General features: G+C 45.7%; 2 protein-coding genes across 2 annotated transcripts in view; both read left to right on the top strand.

Moving 5' to 3' along the window:
- The window catches only part of Taf1a (TATA-box binding protein associated factor, RNA polymerase I subunit A), a 118,607-nt gene that overhangs the window by 34,128 nt on the left and 56,549 nt on the right, over positions 1-27,930 (top strand). The gene's annotated exons all lie outside the window — the stretch shown is intronic.
- Hhipl2 (HHIP like 2) lies at positions 45-27,678 on the top strand. Its single transcript, XM_057770557.1, has 9 exons — positions 45-359; positions 4,731-5,383; positions 6,338-6,481; positions 7,855-8,186; positions 9,626-9,752; positions 10,013-10,155; positions 21,327-21,408; positions 26,208-26,290; positions 27,314-27,678. Exons 1-9 carry the CDS (start codon positions 45-47, stop codon positions 27,595-27,597), a joined length of 2,163 nt encoding a protein of 720 aa, XP_057626540.1. The 3' UTR covers positions 27,598-27,678.

The following is a 27,930-nucleotide window of genomic DNA, read 5'->3' on the forward strand; positions in this document are numbered from 1 at the left end:
AGGCCAACCCGGGAAGGCAGCAGCAGAGAATTCCCAGGGCCCAAATGCTGGGAAAACATATTAGCCCACACACTGTTCCCGGTCGTCCGGCCCCATGGCTCTCTCCTGCTATTTTCTACCTGGGCCTCACGTTCTCGGGCTGGGTGGGCCTGCTGCAGGGACACCCCCAGTGCTTGGATTATGGGCCACCCTTCCGTCCTCCTCTCCACCTGGAGTTTTGCTCGGACTATAACTCCTTCGGCTGCTGTGATCAACGGAAGGACCACCGTATCGCTGCCCGGTACTGGGACATCATGAACTACTTTGACCTGAGGGGCCACGAGTTGTGTGGAGGTTACATTAAAGACATCCTTTGCCAGGTGGGTTTGCCTATGAGGAGGAGAGAGAGCCAGTTTGGAAAAGTGCTTTCTGGCTTTAGGGTGCTGGGCTGAGAGGCAGGTCCTGGGGTAGGATGCTCCTGCCAGGTGCCTCCCTGGAGAGCTGGGGTGAGGGTGTGCACTGGTTCTCCATACTCTTCCCTTTGAGGTGTTTTCCCGGGCAGCAGAAGTCTGAGAGGCATTCATAGGGTTCTCAGGGAAGCTGCTCTGTCCTACTGACAGGAACCAGAGAGCTGGGCACAGCATTCCTGTGGCATTTATGGATCATGCAAGGGAGAGGGTAGTGGCCCCTGCCAGGGTAGGCACTTTGTAAAGGAAGCTTCTGTTATGGCAGTGGCAGTGGCGGGGATTGGGGTCCTGTCTGCAAAACTCCTGGGCTGCAGGGAGAAAGCCTCAAGTTGCTGGGAGGCAATGACTCAGAGTTTCTCTGCTCCAGGCTCGCCAGCAGCCAAAATCCACACTTGGGAGGCATCACCTTAGGTGAGCTGAGCTTGAAAACACGAAGGTACAAGCTGTGCACACACACACACCAGTCTGTGGGGAGAGGGTGCCAACGAGAGAAGCTGCTTAAGAAAGCAGCACTCTCATGATGTGACGAAAGTCCAGGCTGACCTTTGACCTGACACCTTCCAGAGTTAGTGCTATTGTGTGGCTGTCCCAGGGCTTTTTTCCACCGTGGTCACTGTTCCCAAGAATACTGGCCTCCCCAGCTCTAGGCATGGGCACAGGCATCCCAGGCAGGCATCACAGTACAGTTTGAGTCAGAGGGCAGCCACCTTGGTGGCATTGCCCTGGGGCTGTGCTCTCATGCCAGGGCTCTATCCCTTAGCTGCTTCCTGGAGATTTGATTCTGAGATGAGCATGTGGGGTGTGCATGTGTGCCTGTATGTGTGTGTGTGCATGTGCACACACCATGTTCTCATGTGTGGTGTGGTGTGTATGTGTGTCTTTATTGAAGCTCAATGTCACCCTTCACCTTATGTTTTTGGGACAGGGTCTCTTGTAAAATTGGGACTCCCTCACTCAGGTAGGTGACTGGTGGGTGAGCTCCAGTTATCCTCTGCCTCTGGTCCAGTGCTGGGGTTGCAGGCACAGTTGCCCGGCTAGGATCCAAACGCAGGTCCTCATGCAAGCACAGCTCTTCAGTCACCGAGCAGCCTCCTCAGCCCCAGGAGCTGGGCTTTATAAGTAGCATGGAAGTCCTCTACTGAAAACCTCTCTCCTTCCCATGACCTCTCTGATCCAGGAGCCACATTCAGCTGCTCCCTTGTTTCATGGACTTGAAGAATAATATCACCTTATTTGTGTCTATTTGCTACTTCCCCCACTCTCTGTGGTCTAGATCTGAAAGCGATTCTACAGGTGGTTATGACTCTTACCTTTCTGGAGTCCTGTTGACTTCGGGTTTCAGGACCTCTTGGTTACATCACAGCAGAGTAAAGCACCAGCGTCATGTCTGGCCGCTTTCTGCACTGGTTTTCTGAACTTCAGGAAGTATGAGCTCCATGAGAAGCTGACTGTGTACTTTGCTCACCATTGCTTGTGGGGCCTGCACATGGGAGAGATGCAAGGGGACAGTCACACAGCAGAGAATCTTATGGGCCCGAGTTTCTCCCCATGAAGAAACACTGGTTTGGTTTCTGAGATGAGTCAAAACATCTTGGCCAGCTCTAAATGGCTGCCTTAGCATGCCAGGGTGATGGTTATGTTTCCACTGCCAGTGCTGTTCCCCAGTATTTCATCATTTTGCCCTTAATACTCCCCCTTCTCTCTCTGCTTCAGTGTCCAAGAGTGGGTGGATGGGAGTGAGCTGACACTAGAGAGTGGGTCATTCTGGTTTGTGTAGCTCCTCTGACAAGCAGCCTTGGATGGACCAGACAGTCCAGGAGGAGACACTGTGCATCTCTGGGTTTCTTCGTTTCCCTCTGCCTGGTTGCCAAGGGCTCGCTCTGCGGTGTCCAATCAGGGGAAATAAGCGAGAACAACAGAACTCTAATAAACATGAAAAGTGCTTCTGTCCCTCTGTAAAGGGGACAAGTTGCTCGAACTGCCATTGGTCTGGGATGCTTGGCTGACAGAATCACCTCTATCCTGCTGTCCCGAATTCTGTCCTTTCAACCTTATGTCTTAGTTACCTTTCCACTGTTGTGATAATATGCCATGGCCAAGGCAACATATAAAAGAAAGCATTTAATATGGCTTATGGTTTCAGAGGGTTAGAGCCCATGAAGGCCAAGTGAAGGAACAGCAAGAGATCACATCTTGATTCATCTTGCAGAATGAGAACACTTGGAAGTCCCTGAGACTTTTGTAACCACAACCCCCCCCCCCATGACACACCTCCTCCAAGGCCACAATCCCACCAACTGGGGACTAAATATTCAAATCTATGCACCAATAGGGGCCATTCTCATTCAAACCACCGCAACTGCCATTTTTACTTCCCAAGTCTCCCTTGCCTCTGTTTGCCAGCACTACTGGGAGCTGATGGTAGACCTACAGAATTCTGTTGTATTGTAAAGAGGGGCCGCTTGTTTGTCCCGGCCTCCCGGCTAGCTTACACCCAAAATAACCACACCAAAAACTGTATTAAAACACTGCTTGGCCATTAGCTCTAACTTTTTATTGGCTAACTCTTATATCTTGATTTAGCCCATTTCTATTAATCTATGTATCACCATGTGTGGCTGTGGCTTACTGGCAAGATTCTAACCGGTGTCTGTCTGAGGTGGAGGATCCTTGGCTTCTTTGACTCTGCCCTTCTTCCTCCCAGCATTTAGTTCTGTTTTCTCTGCCTACCTAAGTTCTGCCCTATCAACTAGGCCAAGGCAGTTTCTTAATTCATTAACCAATGAAAGCAACACACAAACAGAAGGACCTCCTATACCACTGTTGTCTCTGAAATTGCTGTATCCCAGGTCCTAGACTCTATGAGGTCAATCAGCAGATACTCCTTTGGACATTTAAACCTTATATGCCTTTGTATAGGGCAGTCTCATTACTGAAAACCCAGATTTGACAGAGAAACCTATAGCTTCCAGCGTAGTGCCCTGCCTATGTCAAACACAATGTTAAATACATGAAGGAATGACTAAACATCTAAATCTCTGGGCAAGATCTTTGATTATATAAACTTGACTTGTTAACTATTTCAAATGTGAAGGAACATAGAATGGGAAATACTAATACTGTCTAGGTTTAATAGACACGGAACTTGTGCCATGTTGCTTCACCTTGAGGGAAAGGAAGAGTTGAAAAATGTAATACCATTGTTTTTTAAAAATATTCTTTTTGAGATGGAGAGGTTTTCCCTGAGTGGTTAAGAGCATTTGCTGCTCTCGCAAAAGACTAGCATTTGGTTTCTAGCACCCCTATTGTGGTTCACAATCACCTGCATCTTCATTTCCAAGGGGTCTGATACCCTCTTTGGGCTTCCGCAAATGCCTGCATATATGGTACACATAAATTCATAAACACCCACATATACACATAAATAAAGACAGAGCTTTAAAAGCTATTCATCCATCAAATATAATTTTTGTTTGTTTGTTTGGTTGGTTTGGTTAGTTTTTTCAAGACAGGGTTCCTCAGTAGCTATGGAGTCCATCCTGGAACTTGTTCTGTAGACCAGGCTGGCCTTGAACTCACAGAGATTCACCTGTCTCTCCCTCCTGAGTGTTGGGATTAAAGGCATGTGCCACCACCACCCGGCTAATATAATTTTAAGCGTCAAGAACTAAGCTATTAAGAGCTATGTTGACCCGTGCGAGATCTAACTAGCAGCCTGTCACGGAATGGAGAGGGATTCATGATCCCACCGCCTGAGGATTTATATCCTAGTTAATGGTTGGTCAGAGAGGGAGAGATGTTTTCTTCAGTGGTATAACCACAGATAAGCTGCCTTGCTATTGTGAACAAACCCTCACCCATTCTCCTGTAAACAGACCTAACAAAACTCATCACACACACACACACACACACACACACTGAAAGTAGATGGGGTGCTATTTGGAAAGAAGGAGATCAGCGAGGATGGGAAGAAGACAGGAAAGGTGATGTCGTGAATTATGTGTCATAAAAATGTCACGATGTAGCCCATTATTATGTAAAATTTAATATATGCTAATAAATATTTTGGAAAAGAACTAAGCTGCTGAAATGCTAGGCACAGTGTGGTGAATATATGAGGGTTTTTTTCTCCAGGTTCATCAGCTCTGTCAGAAAGCTGGGTCCTGGAGAAATGATTAATAGCATTTTGTAGGCAAACCTCCAGAATCCAGATTCCCTACTAGACCATTGCTCCTCTCTTTTTGCTTGCTTGAGCTGAGATCAAGTTTCTGGTTCCTCTTCCAGGAGTGCTCTCCTTATGCGGCCCACCTCTACGATGCCGAGAACCCTCAGACGCCCCTTCGGAACCTTCCTGGCCTCTGCTCTGACTACTGCTCCGCCTTCCATCACAACTGTCATTCTGCCATTTCCCTGTTAACCAATGACCGCAGCCTCCAGGAGTCCCATGGAAAGGATGGCGCCCGCTTCTGCCACCTCCTCCACCTTCCCGACGAGGACTACTGCTTCCCCAATGTGCTGAGGAACAGTCAACTCAACCGCAACCTGGGAATGGTAGCTGAGGACCACCAGGGCTGCCTGCAGCTCTGCCTGGCCGAGGTGGCCAATGGGCTGAGGAACCCTGTGGCCATGGTCCATGCTGGGGACGGCACCCATCGCTTCTTTGTTGCTGAGCAGGTAGGCGTGGTGTGGGTCTACCTCCCTGATGGCAGTCGCCTGGAGCAGCCCTTCCTGGACCTCAAGAGCATGGTGTTGACCACACCGTGGATTGGGGATGAGAGAGGATTCTTGGGGCTGGCTTTTCACCCCAAATTCCGCCGCAACCGCAAGTTGTACGTTTATTACTCATGCCTGGGCAAGAGGAAGGTGGAGAAAATCCGGATAAGTGAGATGAAGGTTTCTCTGTCTGACCCTAACAAAGTGGACCCCAAATCAGAGAGGTGAGACAATCTCATGAGAACCTGAAATCGTGCTTCCAAATGATGCCCATCCATTCTTGGGGTGACAGTGAAGGGATGGGCCTGGGTTTTGAGCTTGAAATGTTAAGAAAACAGGCTGGACAGATGGCTCAGGGGCTGAGAGTAGTTGCTGCTCTTACCAAGGACCTGAGTTCAGTTCCCAGCACCCACACAGCAGCTCACAACCATCTGTAATTCTAGTTCTAGGAGATACGATCTCCCCCTCCTGGCATCTGCTGTTACTGCATACAGGTGGTACAGAAAAGAAAACATACTTACAAGGAAAGATTAATACACATAAGAAATGTTGAGCAAAGAGTCAGTACTGATGAATGAGAACAAGCTGGGTATGTCTAGAGAGAAGCGTCCTTATGGGGTATAGCCCTTGCCTGACTACCCTAGTTAGAGTCATATTTGCCTGTGTTTCCCAAGGAGAAGCCAGGACTGGTAGCCCAAAGGAATTTTAAGGTGATTATAGATCATATATTAAACACAACAGTAGCCTCTAACTAATTGTGTGACCACTAGAAATCAAACCCTTTCCATTTAGTGTGGGATTTCTCACTTGCATGGTAGCTATGGCCCAAGGCCGTAAAGCTATTCGTGCATATGTCTCAGCTTGCGATGTCATGGTTTGAGAGAAGAAAGAACCACAAACCTCTAGGGATGCAGACTGCTTGCCTGACTTGTGCAAAAGTACTAGGTTCAATCTCTAGTACTGGAAAAAAATAAAAGATTCACAAAGGAATTATACCAGGAAACATGGGGACCCTTATGGCCCCAAGCCACCTCCTTTGTGGTCCTTGGAGACTGAAGCCAGGTTCAGCTAACTTTTGCAGATCTTGATGGCTTGGGGCAAGCAACTTCTGGGTGTCTTGAGAACATGTGGCTTCAGCCTTGCCAAAACCTAATGTCTAGTTTCTTTTTCTCTTCCAGGGTCATCTTGGAGATAGATGAACCAGCCTCAAACCACAATGGTGGACAGCTTCTTTTTGGCCTGGATGGCTATCTGTACATATTCACTGGGGATGGAGGGCAGGCTGGGGATCCCTTTGGCAAGTTTGGAAACGCTCAGAACAAGTAAGCAGGATGGAGGCTGTGGCTATTGCTCCTTTTGAGAGTACCTCTGGGACAGTGTTCTTTCTGCCAGAGTCAAGCTCAGAAGATCTAATCCCTTCCTCTGGAGCCAGTGAGAGGGACCTTTGGCTGTCTGTCTGTCTTATAAATAGCACAGAATACGTTTCTAGTTAATATTATAAATACTTGATGCAGCCAGGTGCGATGACCCACACCTTTAATCCTAGCACCTGGGAAACAGAGGCGGGTGGATTTCTGAGTGTGAAGCCAGCCTGGTCTAGAGTGAGTTCTAGGACAGTCAGAGCTACAGCATGGAACCCTGTCTCAATAAATAAATAAATAATTACTATAACTACCACAGTGCTGTGTAGAATAGAATTTAAAAATTAAATGCTAGCAGGATGCTCAATGACAACCGCCATTTAATTCGACTTAACAGTAGTACTGGACAGTGTGTCCCCAGCTCTGCCCTAGGCCCTGAGACACACGGGAAGCCAGCTGATCAGAGCTGATATATACTGAGGACCCAGGATGTTGCCAGCGACCGCTTCAGTTGGATTGTATATTGTTCTGGAGAACTTGACGTGCTTCAAGGGCAAGAAAAATTTCATCCGTTTTAGTTGCTATGACATCAGTACCAGACCTCGTGTAAGCATGGATGAAAGGCCCCTATGACGTGTAGGGATCATGGTTTGCATTTTACAGACATGCAAAAGAGGCACCACAGGCAAATGACAGAGCCCGAGACTGGCACACCGGTATTAGAACCACCCACGCCAGTCTGCCCTTTGCACTCAGGAGGAGCTTGTGCACGCTGTCCATAGGAGTAAAATATTAATCATACTAAGCTAGTGTCTGCCGAGTGCTGTCCGTCAGGGATTTGACCAAGAACCATGTGCGTAATAGTTCATAAAACGTATGGTTACAGCAGCATTGCCGCACAGTGTTACTTGCCTACAGCAGTCAAACTCATTCGAAGATCTTCTCAAAAAAAAAAAAATGTCTTTTTCCTGAGCACACTGCTATCTGGGGAAAAATAAAACCATTACTTATTTTCAAATTTATAATCTTAGACTAATTGGAGAGCACCCATCGTTAAGACAGAAAACAAAAGCTGAAGTACTGAGGGTTACATGGTGCAATGGTGCAGGATCCTGTCACATTTTTTAGTAGATCTCCTTGAGCCAGAGATGAGGAACTCTTAAGCGTCTTGTACAGATTTAAAAGAATGAAGTAGGCCATTTTCCCCTGGATTTCTCTCCTGGCACCAACTCTCCCTACCTCCCATATCCGCATCCCCCTCCATCCCCCACCCCTTATCTCTCTTCTGGTCCTTGCTCACCTGGGCCTCTTTTTGGGCTTTTTGTGTCTTTCAGAAGCTCTCTGCTAGGGAAAGTGTTGAGGATTGATGTGAATGGGGCAGGCAAGGATGGCCGGCCGTATCGAGTGCCCCTGGACAATCCCTTTGTTTCTGAGCCAGGGGCCCACCCTGCCGTCTATGCCTATGGGATCAGAAACATGTGGCGCTGTGCTGTGGACCGAGGGGACCCCATCACCCGCCAGGGCCGGGGTCGGATATTCTGTGGGGACGTGGGCCAGAACAAGTTTGAAGAAGTTGACCTCATTGTCAAAGGCGGGAACTACGGCTGGAGGGCAAGGGAAGGATTCGAGTGTTATGATAAGAGGCTTTGCCACAACGCTTCCTTGGGTAAGCAAAACGCTGTCTAGGCTTTTGGAATGAGTTGACTAGGTTGCTAGTGGAGACAGCGGTACACAACCTGAGTACCCTGAAGGCTATCTCCATGGTAACTTATTGTTGGGTTGTGGGGTGCTACCTCTGCGGCCCCAGACAGTGACACCAGACACACTTTGGCCATGCTTGTTTGAAAGTCGATCCCTGCTGGGTGTAGTACTTGCCTAGAATTGCAGTGCAAGAGGCAGAGGCTGGAGGATTGTGATTTCAGAGCCAATTCCGGTTACACAGGGAGTTCAAGGCCAGCAGGACACCCTGCAGGGGGTGGGGAGTAGCTCCCTAATGTTGGCAGATCAGTTATTTTCCTATCGTTCTAGCTCCCTGTGGCTGCCTTTGATTGACTACTGTAAGGCTTGTTTTTATTTCTGCTTCTTGAGACAGGGTCTGAATAAGCCTGGACTGACCCTGACCTTAAATCCATGATCCTCCAGCTGCAGCCTCCTGAGTACAACACAAAACCCTTCTCTCTATCGCAACTTCCTCTGCTCAGATCACTGGCACACAGGTTCTGATCTACAGAATGGAATGTTGGCCAACTCTGGAATAGAAGATAAGCCAGTTGATATTGATTTGGGGCCAGTGAGACAGATAAAGGTGCTTGTTGCCAAACTTGACCTGAGTTGATCCTGGGACCCAAGTGAGGGAAGACTTGAACCAGCTCCTGAAAGTGGTCTTCATGGCAAGGGCTCAGTGTATCAATGTAAAATCCTTTTAAAAGATGGCTTCAGCTGGTGTATGCCGGGCATAATGCGTTTACATATTAGGTGAGCTGGGGTAGAGGAACTAACTGTGCTTTAAAGAACTTCCTTGAGTGACTTTTAGGCATACTATTTTAAGAACCATTGGTACAGCAAACTTGATGACTGCATAAACTTTAAACACAGTCTCCCAGTTGGGACGATCCACTAAAATGGTATTCCACATACACAGGGAAGAGAGCAGCCCCTCAAAATCAACAGTCAAGGGGTGTTTAGGAGCTTCCCTTGCTTCCAAGTTGAAAACTGACTAGCACCTCTTCTTCCTCCTCCTCTTCCTCTCCCTCCTCCTTTCCTTTTTCCTCCTGCGTTTGAGATAGGGTCACATGTAACCCAGCCTGACCTCATGCTTATTGACCCTTCTGCCTCCACCCATGTCTTCAGACTTCCCATATGCTAACACTTGAATATTTCCCATGAGTCTAAGAGGGGAACCAGGGAGGGGATTTAAAGGGAAGCTTGCATCTGTGATTGGTCTGTTGAGAAAAAACAAACACAACCTAAAAACAATTGAGTCAGTTGTCTGGCTTACTGATGGCTAAAAGCTAAATCAGACAATTGAATTCAGAAGTTCATGTTTGATTCCCTAGACCTCTCCACCCAGGCAGAATCTCCGTTCTTTTTTCTCGGTCCTGACAGATGACATTTTGCCCATCTATGCTTATGGCCATGAAGTGGGCAAGTCGGTCACAGGAGGGTATGTCTACCGTGGGTGTGAATCTCCCAATCTTAACGGCCTCTACATCTTTGGGGACTTCATGAGTGGGTAAGAAAGTATTTATTTATCTTTTTATTTATTTGTTTGCTTTTTGAGACAGGGTACTGCTATTTCTGGTTGACCTACAGCTCACTATGGAGAACAGAATGTTCTCAAACTTACGGTGATCCTCTTGCTTCTTAGAGGTGTGCTTTCCCATGTTCAGTTAAGACCCAGCTAATATTTAAGGATCCCCAATTCTTGGTGGGAAAATAATCTCTGAAATGGAAATACGATTCCTACAACATACGGTTTTATTTTTCATCTAGTCGACTTATGGCTTTGCAGGAAGATAGGAAAACTAAGAAATGGAGAAAGCAAGACATCTGCCTGGGCAACTCGTCCTGTGCCTTCCCGGGGCTGATCAGCACCCACAGCCAGTTCATCATCTCCTTTGCGGAAGACGAAGCGGGTAACCTGTTGCAGTCCTGTTGGGTTGTTCTTCCGTAACTGCGGGCTCTGGCTGCTTGTCTGTTGTCGTTTGGATAGTCGCTTCTCTTACGGCAGTCCGTGGGCCGAGTCTCATAACACGCTGGGTAATTGGTAACCTCAGTGCCCAGGTGGTGCAGCTATTATCTCCGGTGTCACGAGGGGAGAAAATAGGTTGGCTGCTGATTGTCCCACCTGCCACCCTGTTGAGGTGGAAGAGCTCACCTCCTCGTGAGGGGCACTGTGCTCTCATCTCTGACTTTGGAGAGGCTCATATACTCCTCTTCTGCTGACTTTATTTTATTTATTTATTTATTTATTTATTTTACTTATTTATTTATTTTTATTCTTTTTTAATTAAAATTTCCACCTGCTCCCCATTTCCCATTTCCCTCCCCTCCTCCCAAATATTGCCCTCCCCCCACTTCCCTCCCCCTATCCCCACTCCTCTTCTCCTCCCCCCACTCCATTCCCCCTCCCTCTCGATACTGAAGAGCAGTCCAAATTCCCTGCCCTGCGGGAAGACCAAGGTCCTTCTATCTACGTCCAGAAAGGTGAGCGTCCAAACAGGCTAAGCTCCCACAAAGCCAGTTCATGTATTAGGATCGAAACCTAGTGCCATTGTCCTTGGCTTCTCATCAGTCTTCATTGACCGCCATGCTCAGAGAGTCCGGAATCAACCCATGCTTATTCAGTCCCAGACCAGCTGGCCTTGGTGGGCTCCCAATAAATCAGTTCCACTGTCACAGTGGGTGGGTGCATCCCTCGTGGTCCTGATTTTTTGCTCATGTTCTCCCTCCTTCTGCTCCTCATTTGGACCTTAAGAGCTCAGACCGTTGCTCCAAATTGAGACTCTGTCTCTACCTCGATCCATCGCCAGATGAAGGTTCTAAGGTGATATGCAAGATATTCATCAGTATAGGATAGGGTCATTTCAGGTTCCCTCTCCTTAGTTGCCCAGGGTACCAGCTGGGGACATATTCCTGGACACCTGCGAACCCCTCAAGAGTCAAGTCTCTTGCCAACCCTAAGATGGCTCCCTTAGATAGGATATATACTTCGCTGCTCCCGTATCCATCCTTCCTATATCCCAACCATCCCAATCCTCCGAGCTCCTCCCATCCTCCCCTTCTCATATTTCTCATCCCATTTCCCCTTTGCCCCATGCCACCTCACCCGCAAGTTCCCAGTTTTTGCCCTGGAATCTTGTCTACTTCCCCCTCTCCATGCGGATGACTATATGATTTTCTTTGGGTTCACTTTCTTATTTAGCTTCTATAGGATCACACATTATATGCTTAATGTCTTTTATTTTATGGCTAGAAACCGATTATGAGTGAGTACATCCCATGTTCCTCTTTTTGAGTCTGGGATACCTCACTCAGGATAGTGTTTTCTATTTCCATCCATTTGCACGCAAAATTCGAGAAGTCATTGTTTTTTACTGCTGAGTAGTACTCTAATATGTATATATTCCACACTTTCCTCATCCATTCCTCCATTGAAGGGCATCTAGGTTGTTTCCAGGTTTTGGCTATTACAAACAATGCTGCTATGAACATAGTTGAACAGATACTTTTGTCATTTGATGTGGCATCTCTTGGGTATATTCCCAATCGTGGTATTACTGGATCTTGGGGTAGGTTGATCCCAAATTTCCTGAGAAATCGCCACACTGATTTCCAAAGTGGTTGCACAAGTTTGCATTCCCACCAGCAATGAATGAGTGTGCCTCTTTCTCCACAACCTCTCCAGCAAAGGCTATCATTGGTGTTCTTGATTTTAGCCATTCTGACAGGTGTAAGATGGTATCTCAAAGTTGTTTTAATTTGCATTTCCCTTATCGCTAAGGAGGTTGAGCATGACCTTAGGTGTCTTTTGGCCATTTGAATTTCTTCTGTTGAGAATTCTCTGTTCAGATCAGTGCCCCATTTTTTTATTGGGTTCATTAGCATTTTAAAGTTTAGTTTCTTGAGTTCTTTATATATTTTGGTGATCAGACCTTTGTCTGTTGCAGGGTTGGTGAAGATCTTCTCCCAGTCAGTGGGTTGCCTTTTTGTCTTAGTGACAGTGTCCTTTGCTTTACAGAAGCTACTCAGTTTCAGGAGGTCCCATTTATTCAATGTTGCCCTTAATGTCTGTGCTGCTGGGGATAAACGTAGGAAGTGATCTCCTGTACCCATATGTTGTAGAGTACTTCCAACTTTTTCTTCTATCAGGTTCAGTGTGTTCAGATTAATATTGAGGTCTTTAATCCATTTGGACTTGAGTTTTGTGCATGGTGATAGATATGGATCTATTTTCATTCTTCTACACGTTGACAACCAGTTCTGCCAGCACCATTTGTTGAAGATGCTCTCTTTTTTCCATTGAATACTTTTAGCTCCTTTATCAAAAATTAGGTGTTCATAAGTTTGTGGGTTAAAATCAGGGTCTTCTACTCGGTTCCATTGGCCGACTTCTCTGTTTTTATGCCAATACCAAACTGTTTTCAATACTGAGGCTCTGTAATAGAGTTTGAGGTCAGGGATGGTAATGCCTCCAGACGATCCTTTATTATATAAGATTGTTTTGGCTATCCTGGGTTTTTTGTTTCTCCATATAAAGTTGATTATTGTCCTCTCAAGATCTGTGAAGAATTTTGATGGGATTTTGATGGGGATTGCATTGAATCTATAAATTGCCCTTGGTAGAATTGCCATTTTTACTATGTTGATCCTCCCTATCCAAGAGCAAGGGAGATCCTTCCATTTTCTGGTATCCTCCTCAATTTCTTTCTTCATTGACTTAAAGTTCTTGTCAAATAGATCCTGTACTTCCTTGGTTAGAGTTACCCCAAGATATTTTATGCTATTTGTGGCTATCGTGAAGGGTGATGCTTCTCTGATTTCCATCTCTGCTTCCTTATCCTTTGTGTATAGGAGGGCAACTGATTTTTTGGAATTGATCTTGTATCCTGCAACGCTACTAAAGGTGTTTATCAGCTGAAGGAGTTCTTTGCTGGAGTTTTTGGGGTCGCTTATGTACACTATCATATCGTCTGCAAATAATGAAAGTTTAACTTCTTCCTTTCCGATTTGAATCCCTTTGATCCCCTTATGTTGTCTTATTGCTATTGCTAGAATTTCAAGCACTATATTAAAGAGGTATGGAGAGAGTGGACAACCTTGTCGTGTTCCTGATTTTAGTGGTATAGCTTTGAGTTTCTCTCCATTTAATTTGATGTTAGCTGACGGCTTGCTATAAATAGCTTTTATTATAGTTAGGAACGACCCTTGTATTCCTAATCTCTCTAAGACCTTTATCATAAAGGGATGTTGAATTTTGTCAAATGCTTTTTCAGCATCTAATGAAATGATCATATGGTTTTTTTCTTTCAGTTTATTTATATGATGGATTACATTGATAGATTTTCGTATGTTGAACTAGCCCTGCATCTCTGGGATGAAGCCTACTTGATCATAATGGATAATTTTTCTGATGTGTTCTTGGATTCGGTTTGCCAGTATTTTATTGAGTATTTTTGCGTCGATGTTCATGAGTGAGATTGGCCTGTAGTTCTCTTTCTTGGTTGTGTCTTTGTGTGGTTTTGGTATCAGAGTAACTTCAGCTTCATAAAAGGAATTTGGCAATGACTTCTCTGTTTCAATATTGTGAAATACATTAAGGAGTATAGGTATTAGGTCTTCTTGGAAGTTCTGGTAGAATTCTGCATTGAAGCCATCTGGACCTGGGCTTTTTTTGGTGGGGAGGTTTTTTATAACAACTTCTAATTCTTCGCGACTAACAGGTCTATTTAGATTGTTCACCTGGTCCTGGTTTAACTTTGGTATATGGTACTTATCTAAAAAAGTGTCCATTTCTATAACATTTTCCAATTTTGTGGCATACAGATTTTTGTAGTAAGATCTAATGATTCTCTGAATTTCCTCTGAGTCTGTGGTTATGTCTCCCTTTTCGTTTCTGATTTTGTTAATTTGCGTATTCTCTCTCCGCCGTTTGATTAGTTTGGATAGGGGTTTATCAATCTTATTGATTTTCTCCATGAACCAGCTTTTTGTTTCATTGATTCTTTGGATTGTTTTCTGTGTTTCTATTTTGTTGATTTCAGCCCTCAATTTGATTATTTCCAGTCTTCTACTTCTCCTAGGTGAGTCTGCTTCTTTTTTTTCTAAAGCTTTCAGGTGGGCTATTAAGTCTCCAATGTGTGCTTTCTCCGTTTTCTTTAAGTGGGCACTTAATGCTATGAATTTTCCTCTTAGCACTGCTTTCATAGTGTCCCATAGGTTTGAGTATGTTGAGTCTTCGTTTTCATTGAATTCAAGAAAGACTTTAATTTCTTTCTTTATTTCTTCCTTGATCCAGGTGAGGTTCAGTAGTTGACTGTCCAGTTTCCATGAGTTCATAGGCTTTCTGGGGATAGCATTGTTGTTGAATTCTAACTTTAATCCATGGTGATCTGATAAGACACAGGTGGTTACCGATATTTTTTTGTAACTGTGTAAGTTTGCTTTGTTACCGAGTATGTGGTCTATTTTCGAGAAGGTTCCATGAGCTGCAGAGAAGAAGGTATATTCTTTCCTATTTGGGTGGAATGTTCTATAGATGTCTGTTAAGTCCATTTGATTCATTACCTCCCTTAATCCTCTTATTTCTCTGTTAGGTTTCTGTTTGATTGACCTGTCCATTGGTGAGAGAGGAGTGTTGAAATCTCCTACTATTAGTGTGTGTGGTTTGATGACTGCCTTGAGTTTTAGTAATGTTTCTTTTACATAAGTGGGTGCTTTTATATTAGGGGCATATATATTCAGGATTGAGATTTCATCCTGGTGAATTGTTCCTGTTATGAGTAAAAAATGTCCATCTCCATCTCTTTTGATTGATTTTAGTTTGAAGTCAACTTTCTTAGAAATTAGTATGGCCACACCTGCTTGTTTCTTAGGTCCGTTTGCTTGATAAACCTTTTCCCAGCCCTTTACTCTGAGTAGATGTCTGTCTTTGTGGTTGAGGTGTGTTTCTTGTAAGCAGCAGAATGTTGGATCCTGTTTTCGTATCCAATCTCTTAGCCTGTGCCTCTTTATAGGTGAGTTGAGTCCATTGATATTAAGTGATATTAATGACCAGTGGTTGTTAACTCCGGTCATTTTTCCTTTCTTTCTTTCTTTTCTTTGGTAGTAGAGTTTGTGTGTTTCCCTTCTTCAAGTTGTGCTGGTGAAGGGTCTTTAGATGTCTGAGTTATTGTGGGCATTGTTGGACTCCTTGGTTTGTGATTTTCCTTCAATTACTTTCTGAAGGGCTGGATTTGTGGCTACGTATTGTTTAAATTTGTTTTTATCCTGGAAAACTTTGTTTTCTCCATTTATAGTGAACGAAAGCTTGGCTGGGTATAGTAGTCTGGGCTTGCATCCATGGTCTCGTAGTTTCTGCAGTATATCTATCCAGGACCTTCTGGCTTTCATGGTTTCCATAGAGAAATCAGGTGTAAGTCTGATAGGTTTACCTTTATAGGTAACTTGACCCTTTTCCTTTGCAGCTCTTAATATTCTTTCTTTATTCTGTATGTTTTGTGTTTTGATTATTATATGACGAGGAGATGTTTTTTTTGATCCAGTCGATTTGGTGTTCTGTATGCTTCTTGGACCTTCAAAGGAATATCTTTCTTAAGGTTGGGAAAGTTTTCTTCTATAATTTTATTAAATATATTTTCTGGACCATTGAGCTGTACTTCTTCTCCTTCTTCTATCCCTATTATTCTTAGGTTTGGTCTTTTTATTGTGTCCCAGATTTCCTGAATGTTTTGTGATGAGAATTTGTTGGTTATGCTGTTTTCTTTGATGAGAGTGTTTATTTTCTCTATGGTATCTTCAGTGTCTGAGATTCTTTCTTCTATCTCTTGTAATCTGTTGGTGGTACTTGTCTCTGTAGTTCCTGTTCGTTTATTCAAATTTTCCATCTCCATCCTTCCCTCGGTTTGTGTTTTCTTTATTACTTCCACTTCGTTCTTCAAGTCTTGAACCGTTTCCCTTACCTGTTTGATTACTTTTTCTTGTTTCTCTTGGTTTTCTTGGGTATCTTTGAGATATTTATTCATTTCCTCTACCTTTTTGTTTGTAATCTCTAATCGGTTGTGGCAGTTTTTCACTTCCTGTTTAAGGTCCTCTATTATTTTCATAAAATTCACTTTTGAGTCGAATTCTTCTAATTCTTCTGTATTAGGGTTTAGACTTCTCATTTCGGGATTCCTGGATCCTGGTGATGTCACGTTGCCTTTCAAGTTGTTGGGGGAATTCTTGCATTGGCGCCTGCCCATCTTTTCCTTCAAATGGAGCCAGGAGAGGCCTGATGTCTTGGACCAGTCTTTGCTGTGACTAACTCTCTAGGTGTATCTCCTCAGTGTAGGGGCAAGAACCGTTCCCTTCCAGGTGAACTCCTCAACACCAAAACATGGATGCGTGGTATTCCAATGACCCGCGTAAAGAAGGCCGAATGCAAGGGGTCGGGCGGGGTCCAGTAGAACACAGGCGACACTGCAGTACAAGCTGGAGGTGCCTGCGCTCCCTTTCGGGGGTTGCTGAGGCCTGCCCGCTGCTCTGGTTGGGTAGCCTTAGTGTAGGGGCGTTTGTGCTCTCTACCGGGACCGTCCGCCCCAGGATAGTACACACTCACCCGTCCCGATGAAACTTCTCGGCACCTACACAGGAACTCCTGGATGCCCCAATGAGCCAGGGACTAAGGGAAGTAGGGCGCAGGCAGAGCAGGTCCAGCAGACCACAGCAGAGACTGCAGCCCCAGCAGCAGGGGCCCGCTTTCCCTGGCGGGGACCTTGAGGCCTGCCCTCTGGTCAGGGACTCACTGCTCTGGGTTGGTAGCCTTAGTGAAATGGCAGGAAACTGTTCCACAGCTAAGGACCTTGCATACAAGGCAGGTTTGGGGGTGGGGGTGGGGGCGGGTGTGTAGGAGAGCAAGCCCTGCAGCAGGAGCTGGGGGAGGGGTGTTTGTGCTCTCTACCGGGACAGTCCGCCCCAGGATAGCACACACTCACCCGTCCCGATGAAACTTCTCGGCACCTACACAGGAACTCCTGGATGCCCCAATGAGCCAGGGACTAAGGGAAGTAGGGCGCAGGCAGAGCAGGTCCAGCAGATCACAGCAGAGACTCGACTTTATTTTAAAACAATGTATGATGACGTGGGCAAGGCCCCAGTGCGCAGCCCATTCTTATCCCCTTGGGTGGGAGGAGATGTGTGATCATTGATTGGGTTAGGGTCTTCCTGACCCTGCCTAGGGTTAGTGGGAAAGAGATCAGGGTATAAAAGGTATATGGGGTGGGTGGGTAGGCAGCAAGGTTAGTTGACAGAAGAGGCCAGGCACATGCTAAGAACATCATTGATCATTGAAGCCAAGGCATATACTCATGTCTGAGAAACATGTGTGCTCTTAAAAATACAGAGCCAGAGAACTCATTTTTAATTTCAGCATTCCATTAGTTAATGTTTCATTTTGAAAGGTTAAAATGTAATATTTTAAAGAAATTACATTTTGTTTACCCAAGCACACACAGGATATTTTGTCTAACCATGTATAATGGCACAAAGGTAATAAGATGGTGCCGTAGGCTGTGGATGGAATTTGTTGCTAGAGTTCCTGAGGCTCTGGGTGCATGCCTGTAATACTAATATTTAGGAATGGAGGCAGGAGAATCAGAAATTCAAGATTGTCCTTAGCTACAGGGCAAGTCTGAGACTAATCTGGATATATGAGACCTTGTCTTATATTACACCTACACACATACACAGAGAGAGAGAGAGAGAGAGAGAGAGGACAAACATAAAGACAGAGATAGACACAGAAACAGAGAGACACAGAGAGAGACAGAGATGAAGAGACAAAGAGACAGACAGAGAGCACAGACATCAAAGCCGAGTGTCTATGAGTTATAGACACCTGAGATTCTTCATGGTGTGAAGCCAGGGCTGCAAGTCTCTGAGTTTAGCCTCAGAGTGGCTGCACAGGAACCTGGCTTGAGTAAGTAATAAGGAAATCCAGTCAGCGCTCTTACTTCCCTTCCCTTAGCTGCTAGATAGATACTTTGAGAGGAACATTCTATATCAGCAGAGGGTATTTCTGGAGAGTCAAGAATTTAAATAGGGGAAGTCTATGTGAGTTGCAAATTGGGAATCCAAATACATAAAGAAGTAGAGACGCCAGAGGCTGGCAGGAGTCTGCTCAGTGAAGAGAGAATGGATTGGTGCAAGCCATCCACCCTGGTGGGGCATCTCTGCTGGATCCCCCCAAAAGGTAGATAAAGCCTGACCCCCAGAGGCTGGCCTGCCTAGAGACGTGCATCTTCTGAGGCTGGCTTCTCTGAAACAGGGCAGAACCCTGACTTCGGTGCTTTGCTGTGCAGAGCCTGTAGGTGTCTGTCACAAGGAGAAAACAGTCAGGACTCCTGGCAAACAAAACTAGTGTCCCCGACTGAATTCTGGGAAGCAGGGCTTGGCCAAGGCTTTGTCCCAGGTCAGCCCTGAGGCCCGAGAAGCTGCCCCCAGGCGAGCTCCTTTCTCTTGCGCCTTCACCAAGCAGGTTCCACTTCACGTCCTTTGTGTATTCTTTCCCACTGAGGCTCTTCCAGACGAGAAGGTCGTTGTCCCCTGCACCAGTTGTTGCTTTAGGTAAGCGGCTTTTCAGTGGCCCTAGACTTCTGCCTCCTCTCTTGCCACAGTTTGCCCACGGAGCCCTTAGACTTGATGTGAGGAGTGAATGGCTGGCCCCAAGCTATTCGTGGGCCTGTTTGTAAGCTGATCTAAGGAAGGATGCTTGCAGCAAGTCCTACTATGTTATAGCTATCTCTCTGTCTAAAACAGATATTAAGGGGCTGGCAAGATAGGTCAGCTGGTTGAGGTGCCACTGAACCTGACGACCTGAGTTTGATCCCAGAGAGAGAGCTGAAAATTGTCCTCTGACCGCCACATACTTACTGTGGTATACATGCCCCTCACATACACAAAATTAACATATAGAATATAAAATAGATATTAAAGATGTTAGCTGGATACCACAGTGAAAATTTGCCTTTTGTATTCCCCTTCCTAAAGATAGAACTGGAAGTCTATGGCATGCTCACAACATACACATTATACAGGCAGTAGTCATAGAAAATGAACACGCAGTGAGACAGCCCTGCCCCCAACTGTGGAGTTTCTGTATAGTTTGGAGGCTTCCTGCCAGAGAGTGACCTGCATTCATACAGACTGTTGGAAGACAGCCCATTTATCTGATGATGTCTGATGGTGTTGGCGTTTTCAGTCAGAGTAGGATGTGTCCCGACTCCTTGGACCCCTTCTCAGAACAGCTACAAACTACGTTATCAGTATGTGAAGGCATAGTGTCTTCAACACTTGTCACCCTGGGTAGCGGACTCAGCAGACACTAAGAGCCTCACGCTGCAGAGAAACACACGGTCACTGTTCTCCACAGACCTGAGGACGAAAGCTGTTAAATACAGCCACAGAACTGTCACATTTGCAACTTCCTGACTGTCTTCCACAAAGGGGACAAAAAGTCACAGGAGCCGTGTAAGTGAATTTGATACACTGTGCGCTGTGTCACGTTGGCAGAGCGGCCGAGGCTTGTGCGCCAGAGATAAGGAAGAAGAGAAGGTCGGGGAACTGACTCTGTTGTTGGGTGCCTGCAGGCAAGCGTGAAGACCTGAGTTCAGTTCCCTAGCGCCCAGGTAAAACCCAGGTGAGGCAGTGTGCAGCTGTAACCTCAGTGCTGGAGAGGCAGAGGCAGGCGGACCCAGGAGCTCAGCGGCCTAGCCAGCCTAGGTCCTGATTCCATAAGAGACCCTGCCTCAGAAAAGAAGCTGGAGAGCAGTCAGGGAAGACACTCAAGGTCAACCTCTGGCTTCTGCATGCTGTTGCATACGTGTGCACGTCACACATGTGAACATATCCTCTCTCCCCTCCTCCACACAAAGCACTAGTGTCTCGTCATCCCTCTATGCTTCTCTGAGGCACTGTGGCTCTGTCTTCTCGATGAATGACTAGCTGGGTCTGTATGTCGGTTGGGAGGCCACTCGGGGTAGCACAGTTCAGAATTGGTGTTATGATAATTTATGTCTAGAATTACCAATGGGACACTGGAGCCGAGGCCCATCCTCAGACACAACCGTGCTCCCCATGGGCAGGTGCCAAGTCAGGTGAAATCAGTCAAGAATGAAGATATTTCCTGAAATGCAAGTAGGAAGGACTGGGAGGAAGCAGGGCTCTTTCTAGAAGTGACACCGGAGCGGATGGCTGGGGATGTTTGGGATGGGGGTATGTGGAGAAGAAAGGTTGGAAGGGTGGGGGTGGTCACAAAGAAATAAACAACCCAGTAACTGAGAAAGAAAATGCCAGAGCTAGGCTGACAGGACACAGGGATGAAGGGGCAGAACAAAGTGCCCGACAGATGGCCCCAGCCTGCACTCAAGCCTCACCTGTATGGAATGGCTGGAGAAGGGGGTGGAGCTTCACTGATGTTTCCAGGAGGAAAGAAGGGATAGAGAAGCCTGGTGGATCTAGCACACACATGGAGTGGCCTCCACGAGGCCTTGCTTTGAGATAGTCTTTGGGGGTTCAGAGATGAACTTTTGATGTGGGAAGTCCTTTTGCATATATGCTGCTTTTATTGGTTAATGAATAAAGAAGCTTCTTGGGCCTATGACAGGGCAGAATAGAGGTAGGCAGGAAAACTAAACTGAATGCTGGGAGAAAGAAGGTAGACTCAGAGACACAACGGAGTCGCTGCAGGAGACAGACACGCTAGAACCTTGCCGGTAAACCACAAGCCTCGTGGTAAAACATAAAATAATAGAAACAGATTAATTTAAGATGTAAGAGCTAGCTAGAAATACTCTTTAGCTATTGGTCAAACAGTATTACAATTGGTATAGTTTCTGTGTGATTATTTCGGGTCTGGGTGGCTGGGAACAAACAAGTAGCTTCCATCTACAAACTTTCCCCAAGAAACCTGCAGCCTTGTGAGAGGCTGACTGGCAGGAGTCCAGAGCTCATCAATGGTGCTCACAGATTTTAGCGCCATAGCTGCATTAGGTTGTTTTCTGTGTGTTCAGACGGTATGTGTTCTTGTTGCTGACTCCTGTTTCCTTAGGGGAGCTGTATTTCCTGGCCACTTCCTACCCAAGCGCCTATGCACCACACGGATCTATTTACAAATTTGTCGACCCCTCGAGGTGAGAGTTGGTGTCATTTTCTTCTCAGGAATTAGCTCATAGCTAGATCTACAGGTTGATAGTCCCTGTGAGGCTTGTTTCCCAGTCTGAGGTGGCATTCAGTGGATAGTTGACAAATAGGTCTAGTCATTGCCCAGGGTCCAGCATAGCTTTACTTAACAGGCTCTCCATCTGTGTAATCTCAGAAGTTCCTGGGAGAGGTTCAGTTGGTCCTCAAGGTGGTGCCTTAGATGCCCTGCTCAGAGTAGCGTGTGGATTGGCACAGGGTGAACTCAGTCTGGACAGCCTCCACTGTGGTCTGTTTCTACGCACAGCTCTTGTTCTCAGGCCTGAGCAGCCCAGCCTTCCGAGTGCCCTGGGAGGGTGATGGCACCCAGACAGAGTGAACCTAGCTTCCCCTCCTTTGACACTTTGGTGATTAAGTTTGCAGAGGAGATAATTGTCTTTCCCAAGAGCATCTGTGAAGAACCAGATGGAAGGCAGGTGTAAACTTCTGTTGTTCTTCTTGAGAGGGGAGGTTCCATTTTATTGTCTAGGTTGGCATGGCACTCATTATGTAGTCTTGAACACAAAGCAATCCTCCTGCCTCAGCCCCCTGAGTGCTTGGATTGTAGGTGTGAGCCACAAAGACTGGCTGTTTGCACCTCTTTTCATGACGGCATTTATTATCCATGCACTGGGGAGACCACAGCAAGCATTATGCACACACATGTTGACCAGAGGCCAAGAAGATAGCAAGCCAGCTGAGTCAGCACACTGGCCTACATGGGGTGAGAGTGACATGGCAGAGAGGGCTGCTGGGATGTTCCTGCTCGGTGCCCAAAGCCCGTTTGTTTCAGGAGTTGCACATGTGCAGTTTAAGAATGAGCGTGATGGTAGCTGGAGAGGAGGGCCATCCTTAGGGTCTGTGCCAGGACCCTTTGAAGGGATTTTCCTTAAAGTGATTCACCATTGCCATTGTAACAGCTATTACTATCATAATCACCATCACCATCATCACCACCATCATCACCATCATCACCACCATCACCACCATCATCATCATCATCACCATCATCACCATCACCACCACCATCATCATCATCACCATCATCACCATCACCACCATCACCACCATCATCACCATCATCATCACTTGTAGTGGGAGCTGCGGGCTGCATTCCTGACGCCCCAGCTCCTGGTAGCCTGGCTAGCTTATGCCCCAAAATAACAACACACAAACTATATTCTTTTAAACACTGCTTGGCCCATCAGCTCTAGCCCTTACTGGCTAATTCTCATATCCCGATCAACCCATCTCTAATAATCTGTGTAGCACCAGTCTTACCAGGAAAGATTCAGCATGTCTGACCTGGTGGCTTGCTTCATCGTGTCTGCCTCTGAGAGGAGCTGCCCTGCATCTACCTGGGAGAGGGGAGCATGGCATCTGCCCCAGAGAGGAGAAGAAATGGTATCTGAGCTCACTTCCTCTTCCTCCCCGCATTCTGTTCTGTTTACTCCACCCACCTATGTTCTAACCTATGAGGGCCAAGCAGTTTCTTTATTTTTTAACCAATGACCAATGAACCATCATTTCCCCTTTTTCTGTTTAAACAACAAAAAAAGGCTTTAACTTTAACATAGCAAAATTACATATAACAAAACAGTTATCAAGTAAAAATTACAATATTTACACCTATTTTATCTTTATCATGACTAAGGAAAACTATAACTATCTATTCTTCAACTCCATCAAAGACTTCAGAAGGATATAATATTACCTGAGTAAATGAGAAGTAAGCAACTTACAAAACTCTAGAAATCACAGAGACATCTCACTGCCTGGACAGTCACCCAAAGTTCCTCTGTACCGTTGGGGCATCCATCTTTAGCCTACAGGTCCATAGTATCCAGAGACATTTCCATGAAGCAGGAAATTTCAAAGGCAGTTCAGCCACTATCTGCTGTGCCCTGCAGAATGTCTCGCAGACTCTTTCATGAATCAGGAACCCCGAAAGATCATCTCACCTTTAGGCAAGTTCAGTAGTCCTCTCTCTGCGGGTTCTCTGTGTTCAGTTTATGCAACAGTCCAGGGAAGAGCAGTTTCTTGCCCAAATGGCTATCAAACTCCATAAGGTTCCTCTTCGATGCCCATCTTCTTCTTGAAGTAGATTGGTGCTGCCAGGAGCAGAGTGTCTCATTGTCATGAAAAGTCCTAAGTTATTAAAACATTTAAAATGCCATATTCTATAATCTTTGAAAGATATGAAGAATGCCTATCTAAAATATATCTATGTACATCTAGAAAATCTAACTAACATGACTACAAGCTTGACTATTATTGATAATTATCCATTAACAACCTATATACATTACATTTTTAAGTGAACTACACAATCACAAAACCTTAATCAATATCAGAAATACATATACATATAATAAAATTGACCTTAAATTAATATCAGTAAACCAAGATTCATATCAATGCAAATTATTCACATCTATATCATCTCCCCCTTTAAATGTAAAAAAAAAATTATAAACAGTATATGGGAACATGGGTGCAGTTTTTTCTCTCCAAACTGCTTCCTGCTGAATGGGGGCACTGTTATTCAGGTCTTTTATGGGATAACCTGTCTGCTAGGTTCATCTCAGTTGGCAGTTGAGTGAAGCAATTTTTTAAGGGTGTTCACAGCAACCCTTCAGGAGGGCGTGGTCTATCATACCATATTGGGATCAAAGAAGAAATCCATAGAGTCTCATTCTCTGTGAAAACAAAAGAAGAATCTTTTTTCCAAAGTATCATATCCTTAGATCCAAATTCTGAAGTCAAGGTATTTTGAAAATATCTATCTTGGATTAGTTAAGCAACATTTATAAACAAATATCTTTTAGCAGCTGTTGCTCCTTCCTCAGCATTCAAACAATTCAAACAGAGCATAATAACATATAGTATCAAGATTCTCATTGTATTTTCCATCTTTGTGCGGCTTTATTTTAACCTCTATTTCATTTACTTTTACTTTTATTTTATATTTTCTGTATATCTTCGTCCTGGAATAACTCTTTAGACCAGGCTGTCCTTGAACTCTCAGAGATCTGTCTGTCTCTGCCTCCCAGGCATTGGGATTAAAGGCGTGTGCTACCACACCTTGAAGTCACAGAGGTCAATCTCCCTCTGCCTCCAAAGTGTTGGGATTAAAGGTGTGTACTACCACACCCAACTACTTTCTTTCTTCCTTATTTTTTTTTTTACTTTTAAGAACTTTTAACATTTAGCCTGCATATATTTTTAAGTACACTGTAAATCATTTAAAGGTTTTCTTTGTCTTTGAATCTCTCTTTACTGTATCTCTCTCTTTTTCTGACCACACGAGCCTTTAAATTACTGAGCAATATGGGTAGGATTAAAGCTGTGGCTTTGCCAGCTAGATCCAGCCCATTCCTTAGCTTTCCAGCCTCATGGCAGAGGTACCAGCTGTAGCCATGTTTATCACCACAACTCTGTGGCGTTTCAAAGTCCTTGCCAGCAAACAAGCTACAACACTCAAATGCTCTCTCTGTAGCTGACCTCCTGCCTCAAAGAGTCAGAGTTTGCCCTGGCAGGATGGCCCACAAAGCCGGCATTTTAAAACAGCACAACTTTTTTCCTGCTACGGCCAAAAACAAACAATCATGCAGTCATCTTTTCATCAACACCGTTTAAGTGTTCATGGCAGGACCTCTTAAGAGAGCTGCAAGTTTTTGCAGCTAAAGCTGAGCCAGGAAGCCTCTCTTAGATGAGAGTGCTTGCTTGCCTCTAGCAAGCAGAGCAGACCTGAGAAATTGCTGCTACCAAGAAAACATGCTTTACTCTATTCTTTCCCAAGCTTTCTCAGGCTTTCTGTGGATGCAGTTATCCACGTGGGCGCCATTCTGTAGTGGGAGCTGCGGGCTGCATTCCTGCCACCCTAGCTCCTGGTAGCCTGGCTAGCTTATGCCCCAAAATAACAACACACAAACTATGTTCTTTTAAACACTGCTTGGCCCATCAGCTCTAGCCCTTACTGGCTAATTCTCATATCGCAATCAACCCATCTCTGATAATCTGTGAAGCACCAGTCTTACCGGGAAAGATTCAGCATGTCTGACCTGGTGGCTTGCTTCATCGTGTCTGCCTCTGAGAGGAGCTGCCCTGCATCTACCTGGGAGAGGGGAGCATGGCGTCTGCCCCAGAGAGGAGAGGAAATGGCATCTGAGCTCACTTCCTCTTCCTCCCCGCATTCTGTTCTGTTTACTCCACCCACCTATGTTCTAACCTATGAGGGCCAAGCAGTTTATTTTTTAACCAATGACCTTCCTCCATCAATCACTATCATCTACTGAACACTTATTATGTGCTGGGCCTTGTCCAAGTATTTTTTTTTTAAATCCATTCTTCGTCAGTCACTTATGCTGTGTCAGCATACAGTTCTCACACTTCACTATCTCCCTGTGAGCCATTGGAAACCCTCCTCCTTCTCCTCCTCCCCCTTCTTTCTTCTTCTTGTTATTGTTATTATTATTGCATTTCACAGAAGCATACATCGAGACTTTGAAAGGTGTCCTGGGCTGCTCTGATGTGGACCTAGTGCCAGTCACCACGCTGTCCTCCCCTTTTCACTGCCTGCTGAAGGCCCCAGTACCCTTTTTCCTCTGCACCTAGCTCTGGGCACACTCCTATCACATCCACTCAGCCCCGTGGGCAAGCAAGGGCTGCTCCAGTTCTAGTGAGTGTACACCCTGTGGTGATCTTGATGTCCTAATTCTTGGGTCATCACGCTTTCTGCCCGTGTTTCTAGGCGAGCCCCACCAGGCAAGTGCAAATACAAGCCAGTGCCCGTGAAAACCAAGACTAAGAAGATCCAGTTCCGGCCGCTCGCCAGTGAGTCCCCTTCTGAGTTTTGGTTTTAGACATTGGTGCAGTCACATCCTTAACAAATCCCCAGGGTGGGGGGGGGCGGTGTCATACCTCCATTGTTTTCTATTGGTGAGATTTATTTGTTTTATTTTCTGTGTGTGGAGATTTTGCCTGCAATATAGATGTGCACTGTGTGCATGCAGGAGTCTGCAGAGCCCAGTAAGAGGCTATGGATCCCCTGGAACTCCAGTTGGTTGTGAGTCGCCGTGTGGATGCTGGGAACTGAATCTGAATCTCTGACAAGAGCAGCAAGTGCTCTAATGGCTGAGCCATCTTGGGCTCCAACGGTCACAGTTTCTCTCTTAAGAGTTATGAGGATTAATAAGTTGTAGCTCAGTATATGCATCTCTCCTGCCAACCAGAATTAATGCGGGAGATACCTGCTTCTACCATGATCTGTTGTTCTCTAGTCATTCATTCATTCATGTAATTATTTATGTATTCATTCACTTTACAATATTTATTAGTACTTGCTTTGCGGGAGGTTCTAAGCTATTTAACAAAGGATATTCAATATCTCTGATCCCTACAAATTCCAAGTCAAATTATAGGAAGACCTGGAGAGCTAAATATATCATGAGGGTCTGGCACAGAAGGGGGTGCAGGACACTGTGAGGGAGCCTGAAGTGAGGAATTCTTCATGGTAAAATGGGGAGTCATGGAAGACTTGCAAGAGGAAGGATATCATCTTAGGCAGACATCCCCATCTCTGGAGTGACCCTAGTCCACAATGGAAGGCATTTACTGCAAGACCAGAGAAGGATAGTAAAACAATATCAGTACAAAGAATTAATATTATGCGAAGCTGGGTGTAGCGGCACTTACAGGACCTGCTCCTCAGGAGGCTGAGACAGGAGGATTGCTTGAGCCTGAGAGTTGGAGGCCAACCTGGAGAACTCGGCAAGAGCCTGTGAGGTCCCTTAGTGTTTCTTTGACAGCCACTTCCCAGGTTGCAGCTTTCTCACTGAATAAATGCTTACCTTCCAGCCACGGTTTTGGACTTGCTGAAGGAGGAGTCACAGAAAGCGGTTCGAAGATCATCATCCAATGCAACCGTAGCTTCTGACTCAGACCGGGCTGCATCTCAGAAGGGCTCCCGCAGGAAGCCAACTTCTCCCACAAACAGAAAAAAGACACCAAGAGGGCCTGGTACCACGAAGAGAGGCAGAGTATGGTCCCCAGGTCCTCAGGGCAAGAGGGGGCAGAATCTCAACACCAGCAGGACTGGGATAAGGCAGGTGGCACAGCCCAAGTCTCCAGGCAGAAACTGACAGTGACCTCTTAGGCAAGTTGCCTGATGAGACCAGAGATAGGAGAAGGGCTCACAAAGTGAAATTTGCTGCTGGCTGCTGGGGAGGGTCTCAGACGGTCAGGAAACCTGGGTGGAGGTGGGCGGGCAGAGCTTGACTCCAGCATGTGTGGTCTTTCTCTCCTGGGAAATCTTGCTGACTACTGAACACAGGAGCTTGGTCTGTGGGCAGCATTTCTGTGGCGAGATCACAGCCCACATGACCCCTCACCTGGCTTACAGCGTGCTCTTGTGTACGTACCTGCCTGGAATCCCATCCGACATCCCTTCACCCTGAGTAATAAATCAACTTTGG

The sequence above is a fragment of the Chionomys nivalis genome, chromosome 5 (genome assembly GCF_950005125.1).
Source record: "Chionomys nivalis chromosome 5, mChiNiv1.1, whole genome shotgun sequence".
Taxonomy (NCBI): Eukaryota; Metazoa; Chordata; class Mammalia; order Rodentia; family Cricetidae; genus Chionomys; species Chionomys nivalis.